This window comes from Lepidothrix coronata, unplaced genomic scaffold (assembly GCF_001604755.1).
Source record: "Lepidothrix coronata isolate B3197 unplaced genomic scaffold, Lepidothrix_coronata-1.0 Scaffold1, whole genome shotgun sequence".
NCBI classification, from domain to species: Eukaryota; Metazoa; Chordata; class Aves; order Passeriformes; family Pipridae; genus Lepidothrix; species Lepidothrix coronata.
The window spans coordinates 15265131-15277044 of record NW_016690181.1 but is presented as its reverse complement, the minus strand read 5'-3'; the positions used below and the strand labels follow the sequence as shown (position 1 = coordinate 15277044).

Here is an 11914-nt window from a genome sequence, read left to right as displayed (position 1 = left end):
TGACAAGTTGCAAGTATAGCAAATGACAGTTAAGCAATCTATCAAAAGAGACATTAATCTTCTATAAAGTAGTACACAGGCATACTTGTATATATGGGAGAAGGGAAGCAATGCCATTCTTAGCACAGATTACTACAGCTCAGCACAATAGTAAAATGTGAATATTCATATTTATTTTTTTTCCCTGAAATAAGACCTTTTTTTTCCTTAAAATAATCTAAAGCTGCTAGGATATCTAATGCTTACCTCCTGTAGCTCGTGTTATACAAAATCACCGCAGTGTTAGCAGGATCTTGCAGGTTCAGTTCACAGGAGCAGCTTATACAAATAAGATCATATACAATGACTATTCCCTACTTTTTCTTTCAACCCATATTGTAGTTGTCAAAACTAGAAGAGCTTGCTAGTCTGTAGAGTCACACTCCTCAAAATAGGTGGTTTGTACCTGAAGGTGTTTCCAAAAGTCACTTTTCTCTGCATGATCTCTCAACATGTGGCAAAAGACTTGCATTTCTTTTTGGGTGGGTGGGTGGATTTTGAGGGATTTCTTTTTCCCACTCCAAAACTTAGCTTTTGGGTTTCCAGCAGCTGCAGCTATTCTAGTGGAATTAACTAAGTCTGCAATCAAGTGCATATTTCCTGATGTTCGAATAAAAGATATTTCATTGTGATTGAGTAATCTGATCATTAAAATTGATGATCTCCAGATCTTTTGAATTAAGTCTGTTAAATTTAGCCAGATCCTACAAAAATTTGGAGAAGTTTAGCATCTTAAATATTTTGGATTATATGGTGGACTTGGCAATTCAGTTGAACGTAGACTGACTGTTTTCTCTGATTGCCTTCCATTAAAAAGAATAAATAGGGCTGTTTCAAAACTCCTTATGAAGGCCCTTCATTGAAAGATCAGGCTGCAAACTTAATTGTTAATTTGCCCTCAGTCACTTCATCTACCAAAATACCACACTGTGTTCCTGACTAGGAAAGGGTTGTACCCATTAGTAGACCAACACAATTACTGTAAATGCTGAGGAACATGAGAATGAGACACAGATGTTGGCCAGGCTCAGATGGTCTCGTTAGCTGCTATCTTCTATTGCAACTGTTGAACATAAAACTACTGGGCTAGGCAGACTAGTAATCTTATCCAGAAGACAGTTTGTAAGTTTTTTGTGATTAATTAGTTGTGAACATACAGTATCTAAAAAGAAATTATTAGTCATTACGGGATCTTGGGGGCAGAAATCCCTTTCCACTTGGTGACTGTAGGGTCTTGCAGGCTAGGGTCCTGCTGCATGGCTGTGGCTCATAACAAAATATTTCTATTTCCTGATTTACAAATATAATCCTGTGTGGCCTGACTTAAAAAGAAGCTTAGTCATGTGTCTGAAGTGTGAGGTATCTTATTCATAAAATTAAAGCTGGATGTTGTGGACATAATGCAAGAGTCAGGGGGGGTTGTACTTCATGTTTAATGGTTTTTAGCTTACATTTCGTTTTTGAAAATTAATTTAAAATGATTACCTGGTTTTTTCTTCACACATCCTGCTAGTCCAGAAGAGTAGGAAAAAAGAGACCCACATAATCAACATGCTTTCCTTTTGTAATTTGATTATTCAAGGAGAATTATTTACAGCTCTAATAATTACCTTTATTTCTTATCCAGTGATCCTTTGCTGATAAGCTACAACAGCAAACAAACCTCTAAGTAGGTTCTAATACAAGTAGAGAAGCTTTAATTTATTTTGACGCCACAAAATTTTAAATTGTCCCTAAGTAGTTCTTAATAGAACTGAGCACAGCGATTTCTACAGAGCAATTATGTTTTATTGTGTCAATCATCCAATAGGTATTAATATAAAGCAGAACAGCTCTGAAGAAGTTTGTTACGGACTGTCATGTCAAGAACCCGAATACTAACCTGTAATGGCCTTCATATTATTAGAACTACTAAGGGTCAGATTCCAATTAATTCACAGATTTAACAGTCTTCCACTGTAGTGGGTCTTGATACAATTAAGGAATAATAGATGACAGGAAGGATACTTCCTGGCAGCTAATGACCGATGGCAGTATTTGAAGGCCTTTAACCCAGCTGGTCATTAACTGCTCAGAGACACAACCTGGAGCTCATATTTTCTATTATAAACCATATATTAAAGAAATAAATCAACTACTACTATTTCCCCTCCTCCACCCTCCTTGCAATCCATATAAGCTGCTGCTATTGGACTACTGTGGTAGCAGTTAATAGCCACAGGAAAATCCCAATGCAAGTAACCAGTGGGGAGACAGACTCGTACTGAACCTTGGAATCTTCAAAACCACTAACTACAGTAGTCCTAATGGCTTCCAAGGAACCTGCAGCTGATGAGCAGAGTTTGTGCTCAAAGGGAAAACCACATGTGAGTGAAGGACAATGGACCTGAGCAGCAGAAGCACCTCAATGTTCATATTTGTTGTGCTCTGTCACTCGTTTTGCCAAAGTGTCTTGGCTTCCAGTGCAGTAGAGCCTTTCTGTGATGACTGGAATAACCATGGTAACTTAGGGGCTTATTTATTACTCATAATATACTGTGATACCTTCCCCTTGCAGTGACCTGACTCATATATTATATTATTAGTAAAATTTCTGTAGGCTAAGATGACCATTTAGAGTGGCAACCAGACTAGCACAAAGAAGGCAGCATGACCAAGTTGTTCAGAGGTGCTGCTCTCCAGGGAAGAACACCAGATGATGCCTGTGCTCCTGGGCCACCTATCTGTCCCGGGCATGCTACTCCTTGGCACCAGGAACAACATATGCCCTGCTCTTGGTATGGGCAGCTCCCAACACACTACCTTGTCCAGAAGATAGTTGGACATGTGGAGACAGCATCCCATCCTGCATTGCATTAATGCATATTTTTTTTTTAGATTGACATTTAGAGATGTCACATAAACATTTTGCTCTTCCTGTGGCAGGAAGCAGTGACTTTTTGTATGCCATTGCTCAGCTTGCTTTTCATCATACCTGTGCAACAACACACTGATGCCTTCAGTGTGTCTCAGATTACTGATCAGTATTTACAGCTGCAGTTTTCAATAAGGAAAAGGAGTGGTAAGGGGTGTGGGGGGGAGGGGGAAACAGAAAAAAAATTGGATGGCAGGAGTTAAGTGGAGCAATATGAAAATACAGCAGCAGAACTTTGGACTCCATTGCAGATGTAGTGCAAAGTTCAGGCCCACTGACATGGTGCTTCAGTAGCTTCAGCTGGACTGACAGTGATCTAGTGCCCAATTCTGTTTTTCAAACTTATGGTATGGCCATCACCACACTGCTGTGGTGTACAACATCAAACTGCTGTTGATTATGTAGCAGAAATACAGGTTTTTTGCTGCCTTCTCCTCTAGATCACTTTAGTGCTACCATTTGACTGAGTAACTAGGTAATCACTTACCAGAAGCCAAAGCTTAAATTGCACAAGTCAATATTTATGTATTTATCCATTATAACACATTTTGGTCAGCAACTTCCTTACCATCCACTTTTGACCTTGAAGTATTTCATCACAAAAATTCATAATGCAGTATGTGATTTTTAGTAATTTCATGTATGATGCTCTCTCCAAGGAGGAAAGGATTCTGTCCCACTTAGATGTTTCAGGGTGGTTTGTGCAATAACTGCAACTTGACTGACATCTGATGTAATGTACAATCAAAATGTTCTATTACAGTTTTGCTACAGTACAGTATGCTTCGATGTAATTTATTATTTTCCAATGAGAACCATGACTAATTACCAAGTCAGAAGCCAATCATAATACACAAATAGCAGTTTACAGACATGGCAACATGGCAACTATAGGCTTTTTTGTTGTCAACTTTGGTTAGTTTGTTTAATGTTATATGCAGAGGAAAAGGGGAAGGCAGAGAAAGAAGAAACATGAGAAATGTTTTGTCTCATTTCTACTGAATAAAAACCCTTCTGAGATTATGTTGCTACCAACAGTACTTCCTGCACACAAAATTGACAGTATTCAGTGAATATTATAAAAATAGGTTAGTTATCATCCATGTCTTTTACAGCATATGGTGTTAATGAGTTTCAGAGGCTGATAAATGCCTTCATAGACTGGAAAGGCATGGGGAAAACATAAGAGCTGGAAAATTCAGTCTCTACATTTAAAAGAGGCCATCTGAACAGGCTTAGTTGCATTTTCCTGTCCATCACCTCATCGTGGTCAATCTTTAATACTAATTTCAAAGGAATGATAAGGGATGCATAGAAGAAGTCACACGCACATCTCTTAAAACAAAATTTATCTTTAATTTGTAAGTGTCAACAGCAGTACAAAAGATGGAGTGATGGTGAATAGATTAAGGGTAGAGAGGACAGTCTTGAGGTAAATGAGCATAAATAGGCAGTCTTATAGACACTCCCCTGAGGGGTCTAAACCCCTATCATGGCATATACTGCATCACCCAAGGATGACATGTTTAACATATCAGGAAAGCACCTTGTGCAAAAAAAAAAAAAAAAAGAAATTAAAAAAATCCCTCCCACCCTAAACATGTAGGTAAGGTGCCAACGTACACCAGAACATACTGTATATGGACAGTGTCTTTCAATTTTGTCTTTTCCATTAATAACTGAGGCAGAGGAGGAGAAGACTCTTAAAAGTACCACTGAAAGATTATTTAATATTTAATTTACCTCACGTCAATACTGCACAACAAAATCCAAGAAGTCTGTTTATGCAATGAAGCAGAGCTAAGAATAACTATTCTCTTCTTTAATCTGAGAACAGATTTATTTTTTTTAAATCAGTATCCTTAGCAAACTTTTTTCTTTCTTTTTTTTTTACTGTGTCAAGAGGAGAGTGTGAGATGTGATGGCAACCTTTAAGTTCATTTAAAAACTTTACACTGGACTGTACAAGATTTTTTTTGATAAACTATTTACATTTTCAGACTTTAAAACATATTCAAAGCAGCAATAGACACTAGTTTATCCTCTAAACGCCCAAATAATTCCCGGCCATGGGCCCAGGTAGGTACCTGCATTGTATATAGAATTTCTACAAAGAAAACCTGCCCATTAAGTTAGCCAGTGGGTGTTCAACAAGCAGCCCTTGCCTTTAAGAACTGCACCCACAGTGTTGCTATAGGAATCAAAGCATAGTACCTTGACAAGAGAGTCTCAGTTGTCCCAACAGCTCTACACAAACTTTACAATTTGAAACAGCAGCTAGCATGTCAGTCCAGCATGTCAGTGAATTGTGCTGATTAAATTAACATAGAGTACAATCTCACAATATACATCACAAACAAATTACAATGTCAGGAAATAAGAGTTACAGTAAGATAAGTTATGTAGTAACAGCTTATAAGCTTGTCTTAATGTAATAAAAAAATTTTTACATGGGAAATACATAATGAATGAACATAAATGCTAAGCATTCTAGTTTGCTACAAGCTGAAGAAGAGTACAAGAAAAAAAACATTGCTTTCTGGAAAGCAAAACACAAATGACAAAGGAAGACAAACGGAGAATGCACACTAGCAGGTCTGCAATGTGCAGCATACAAACAGTTAAATATTTGCACATTCCCCATACTCCAAGAGCACCAAGGACCTCACTTGTGGTTTTTAGAAAGCGGAAATTACAAAGCAAGCCATGTCACTAAGTTGCTTTATAGCTTTCATATTGCCATAAATACCAATTTGATAAGTTTTCCTTTAGCCCAGTTCATCCCACCCCTCCCCCTTTTTACGCAGCGTGTGAAATCTCAGAATACTTCTTTGTCACCATTTCCAACAAATCTGGTAGTTAAAAAAGGGCGTTGGTTTAAAATGAAATGTTTTTGCATATAATTTTTTTTCTCTTCTGTTGCAGGAGATTGCAGTATATCAAAAATGTAGCTTGATCTGAGAAAAATCACAGATTTTAATGGGTTGTACCAAAAAAAAAAAGGGTTAGGAGAAGTTTTTTTAAAGGAAAAAGAGTTAAGTGTTTTGTAAAAGATCAAATAAGGTCATATAGTATTATTCTTTTAAAAGAACATGCTTAAGTGCCAACTTGAATCTTAAAAAAGCATGCAAAACACCACGGGGTCCAAGCCCATTCATTAACTTCTCATAAAATCTTGAAGAACTCTATCATACATCCTGCTGGCTGCATCTTCAGTGCAGTTGTTTGTACTGCGGCCCTGGCTCAGCAAAGGTCACCCCACTTAACGCCAACACTTTAACTGGTCCTCATGACCACCACGGAAGGACTAATATGCTTAATATTAAGCAGGTAGATAAGTGTTTTGCTGGGGGAGGATGGGGTCTTAAACTTGTACTATGTTTTGCTAGGAAATCATTTTGAAATGCCATGCCTTTGATACGACCGAAAAAGAAAAGCAGAAAGCCAGCTTGGAGAGATTAGATGGCATTGGGAGGAGGTTGTTCTGTATTTACTTCAAAGCAGGAACTGCCCACGGCTGACTGCTGTACACTTTGCACAGGGTATCATATTTATTGGGGCTAATGCTGCCTTTTGTTTGGCATTCCCGTCCCAGAGCAATCCCATCTTTTGCCCTCCCCCTGCCTCACACTGCACCTGAGTACACTGATTTAGGAGCACGTTGTGATCCTGTGAATTATCAGCATGTGGTTTCACAAACTTGATGGTGATGCCCAAACATACAGGCAGACCAGAACTGGGCCAATTGGTCACTTATTTCTCCGTGTAAACCTGAACCCTGAAAAGCAGTTCTGTTTCCATTATGACTTTTATCTTCCACTTCTATAAAATATGAAGTGAACTATTCTAGTTGATATCAGACTGTTTTGGGAGTGTTCTTGTCTTGAAAATAAGTATTTTATAATTTTCCAAAAGAAAATACATTATATCTGTTAATTAAATAAACTGCCTGCTCACAGGGAAAATAGTATTACTGTATTTGTGCTCCTGAATGAAGTTGTTATTTTTTTCAGGCAGTTATTAAGGAGCCTCAAACACAAATGCTTAAAAAGCAATTCCATGAGTCCTCTTTGTGTATTGTGTGAACAATTTCCCTTGGTATTATAGCCTAATATGACAATAACATGATTAAATGAATATAAAACACAGAGATTGTATATTATTGAGTCCTGCCTGCGTTGCAAGGGCCATTTCAGTCATTATAATCTTTCCACAGATAGGCTTTTGATTTCCAAATGCCATTCTTGTTAAAAAATAAAATATCATCAGTTTTACTTGGATTCAGAAGACTGTGTTTCCTATAAAACGTATCAGAAATTTGGCATGTTTAATGTGTCAACTTTCTAAAGAAGAAGAAGAAAGTATTCCCTCCTTGTGGAATATGCTATTAAAAATCAGAGAGAGCACAAGTGAGGCATCTTGCTGTCCCAGCTACAGGTCCACAATACTGCGCTCACACTGCGGGTGTAAATTCAGCATCTACATGAGGTACAGTGACTTGTCAGCATTTAATATGGACCAACATACACTGATATAGAACAAAAGTAAATACATAACTTATACTTCACTAAGTATCCATGAACAAAAAATAAAATTCTATTTCCTATGTTATATTTACACAATTTAAAAAAAATCTAAAATGAGATGGTAAATTCATCAAAAACTTTGTTTTGAGCTCCGATTAATAAAGTAAAAATATTGGGTTTTATCCTTATGATTGTCCTTCCTTGATTTCTACTGACATTTTAGAGCCAATGTCGGCTAATAAATAGAATAACATGCTCATAGGCACAATTCAGCTTCAAATGTGTTCCTCCCACTCCCCCAGCCAGTAAATGCAATTTTTACCAGCTGGCAATTCCTGAACAGCCAGTCATTTTTAAGAATGTGGCTTTAACATACAGAGCATCAGCAATGAGGCAGGGCTGGAGCTAAAACAAAGTGTTCATACATACATGTATTTTGCATAAATAAATGAAATAACAAGACATAAAAATGACTCAAATCCGGCAACTGTGAGGCAGGCCCACACGAGTCGAAACAGATGACTTTTGTTCATGTAGTTTTCGTACAACAGTTTCACATTAGTCAGAAGTGATAAAAAATACCATTTATATCCAGTGCTTATAACACTTACGAAACAACATCTGTGAGTGTGTGTTTTTTTTTGTACTACAAGCAAAATCAAGTTTCAGTCCTAAAGAACAGTCCTTTGTTCTCCACAAGCCTGCAGAATATTATTTTGGCATGGTCATAAAATGAAAAAAAATAAAAATTAACCAACTAATCTAAATGTTTGCCTTTGTGCAAAAAAATAATTACATAAAATGCAATGCTAGCAATACAGCATTCTACCTATGCAACAAAACCAGAAAAAAAGAGAGCAAGAGAGAAAGAAAGTGACATGGGGGGAGGGAGAGATAATTCTAACTGGAGAATTATGTAAGACATTAATAAATAGTATTTTATTTTATTTTTTTTTTAGGATCTAATGATATCCTCCCCCCAATCTGAGCTGAATGTATTAAAACCAGTTCAAATTCCCAAGCAATTATAAGAACAAAAAACCACTTTCTATCAGTACCTTAGCCAGCTTAAAGAGGACGCTCACCAGCTAATGACACAGCATATGCCTTTAAAGTCTTGGCTAGACCAGCTTATTGCTTATTAGACATGGACTCAGAACACATTTAAATAAATATTAAAAATATAGGTTTTTTGTTCCAAATCACAAAATGGTCAGAGAAATTTGACCACTGTGTTTCTATGCCATTATCTTCATAAATTGTCCTGTAAACTGAACAATCTTCTTTCTCTTGGGGGTAGTTCTCTCCCATTGAAACACGATTACTACAGTGGCAAAAATGGCTGTTTCTGATCAAACAGGTAATAGTGGGGTATGAGGAAAATGACTGCTCTTCCATAGAGCATCGTGTCATTGCAGCTCAGAATTTCTGCAAGACGGGATGCCAGCACAAGGATGGCCAGCACTAGCACCAGACTTCTTTTGGTGTCTGGGCCCGAAACAAAGCCTGTGCAGCTCTGTGGGAAGATGCCCATACACTTCAAGAGGAGCTGCTCTAGGCCCACTCATACCTCTCAGCCTGAGCCTGGATTTATCACTAATGCGCTGAAAACATCCAATTCAAAATAAAGGCTGTGGGAGTTGAGCACATTTATTCATCAGGCCTATTGGATCTGCATGTATATACAGTGATATATTTGTGAACAGGAGTGGAGTATGAGGGAAAAAAATAAAGGCAATTTCTCCTCTGTCTTTGCAATTTAATAGATTTACAATCTTTGAATATCTTTCTCTATATACCCCAGAATTTTCTCCAGCAATTGCATTGTTTCTAGAAGTATTACAAATAGAAATTTTAATTTCTATAGCACCTAATGTCCAAAGATCCCAAAGCACTTGACAAGCACTTGAAAAGTCACATTCCCACATGACTAATATTCAATAAATACTTTTGATGAACCATTTTCCCAGCTTTGCAATTAGACATTTGGGTAGCCTTCCCTCCCCCATTAAGAGTCTCACATATAAATCACTGCATAAATACTTAAGGTATCACACAGTTCCTTCAGGTGGCAACAGAAACATGATGTATGGAGCCGTGATTCACTGCAGGATTCCTCAGGCCCTAAAAATTCATCACGGTGGACTCCAAATGCAATTTGGATTTAACATCTGCCCTTGCTGTCTAAGTATAGAGGTTTATAACTATAAACACTTTTTAAGGAATATTTGTACTCTATGTGCATATAAAAGTACTCACTTTATTTTGAATTACATATAGCAGTGTTTCTAAGTGCTCCTTGAACATACAATGTTAGAGGAACAACTGAATTTCTCATTCATAAAAGTTATGTTCATTTTAGTAGCAGGTGCACTTTTATTTTCATATACCTGTGTGATTTAGGGGAGGAGAAAGAAGGGGCTGTTAAAAATATCACTAAGGAATTGGAAGTGTAATGCCACCAACTGTACTTTTAAAAATAAATATTAAGTATTTGGACCCTTGACATTCTGGAATGAATAAATTATTTAAGAGAAAATATGTTAAGACTGAATGCAAGGGTTAAAAGCAAAGGGATAGAGAATGTAATCAGAGGTGGCCTCACACTGTTAAGACAGGCCCGTCCATAGCTGGTGATCGCTCTTTTGTGCTTACTTAAAATTTCACACTAATGGCACATCAAGAGGCAAAAGCAATTGGGCACATGCACTATGGCAACCATGTTCACTACTTAAGAGTATCCTGTCTCCAGATTCCTGAGTACTTCACCATATTCTGGAAAAAAATTAGGGTTTATATATAACTTTTTTAAGATGCCAAAGGATTGTCTAAGACTTTACAGTGTCTCCTTTAAGACTTTTTTTTTTAAATGTTAAGATTCAAAAGTTATGAAAAGTTTGGCACATCAGAAGTTCAGCTATACATATGGAAAAAAAAATGGAATTCAGAGACTATTTTTTAAAGACGAGCTATGATGCACAGATGTGCACACTTGTGGACTTGTTCTGTTTCACAATATGAAATCTGCAGTTTTTGTTTTTTTAAAATAATCCAGAATAAAAACACATTCACAACCTGTAGGCTGGCACAGCATACCTGAGTGAGAATGTAAAACCCCCATCTAAAACAGTAACTTAAACCTTTATCAGCATCCAAACAGAAAAAGACAAAAGGTAAGACTTGTAAGACAGCTATTGATTCATATAAGTTTTCAAGTCCTGATGTCTGATATTTATGTCTTCATCTAAATTAAAAAAAAAAACAAACAAAAACCAAAACAAATCGAAAACAAAAAAAAAAAACCAAGTTCATGAAAAATTAGGGAAACAATCTGTCTCACACAATAAGAAACATTTAAGACCATTCTGCTGATGTAACTGTAGGAGCCACACATGCATGCAGGCTCTTTAAGAACTTTTGTTCAAAAAAAACCCCAAAAAAACCCAAATGAGTCTGAGTACTTTAATTCTGTGAACACTCCTCAGTTGGCACTGACTGCCTCATGGGCTTCGTTTTCGCTACTATAGTCTGATTTGGGATCATCCTCATAGTCCTCGTACATTTCTATTTCATCCTCTCCATTTATCATTTCATTTCCAGCGAGGCTTCCGCTGTCCGTCTTCATACCATAAGTGCTCTGGATGACGGGGATGCTGGGCTCAGGGCTGGCAGAGGTGCTCGAGCAATCCGACGTCATCTGAGGTGATGGCGTGGTAGTCGCCATGGTAATAGCACCAGGGTAGACAACTCCCGTTCCCGTGGTGATTGGAATCTGAGGCTGTTGTCTGGAAGGAAAAACAAGAGGGAATCGTGATTTCCTGTGTTTAGAGGGGGAAGACCTTCTGCAAGTCCAAATGAAAGAAAAGCAGATGGTTTCCTAGAAAGGCTGCGTGCATTCCTCCAGGGCTCACAGATCGGTGCTATGTGGTATTGGTTCATCTCCTCTCCCCCAGAGGACAACTGAAGAGTAAAGTGTTTAGTAACTACCAGACATTGATTCTTTCATGTATTTTATGTGTTTATTTCAACCATAATGTGAATTAGCATTTGGGTTTCTGAAGAAAAGTACTCGACAAAAAGAACAGATGTTCTTTTTTCTATGGTACAGACAGTCTACAGAAATTCAGAAATTCATTGGGTCCTGAAGATCCAATGTCAAATGTGATTTATTGTGACAATGCAAATACATGGAAAGACTCAATTAAGCGTGCAATACTTCTACTTCTAACACACCTTACCTTCTAGTATCTAACTCTGCAAGATGTAATGCTGTCTTTTCTCATGTGTATGATTTTAAGCATAGTGGAGCAATATCACACATAAACTAAATTCGACTTTTATCACTGCCAGCCAAGAAATTCAGCACAAGCTTTACTGTAAGCATGCACATAGCTGTACTAAGTGATGTGATGTCTCTTTTTACAGTAATATACAT

At 37.4% G+C, this 11914-nt stretch overlaps 1 protein-coding gene across 17 annotated transcripts in view; it reads right to left on the bottom strand.

Moving 5' to 3' along the window:
• Positions 1 to 4287: 4287 nt before the first annotated feature.
• SOX6 (SRY-box 6) overlaps positions 4288 to 11914 on the bottom strand; it is a 375776-nt gene continuing 368149 nt past the window's right edge. For 14 of the 17 annotated variants that reach the window (XM_017809700.1, XM_017809785.1, XM_017809710.1 and 11 more), the window contains one exon: positions 10928 to 11264. In XM_017809700.1, the coding sequence (XP_017665189.1) occupies positions 10961 to 11264 (304 nt within the window). In that variant the 3' untranslated portion in view covers positions 10928 to 10960. Of the gene's footprint in view, positions 11265 to 11914 lie in introns of all 17 variants that reach the window. The other 3 variants (XM_017809666.1, XM_017809684.1, XM_017809774.1) reach the window with 1 other exon arrangement.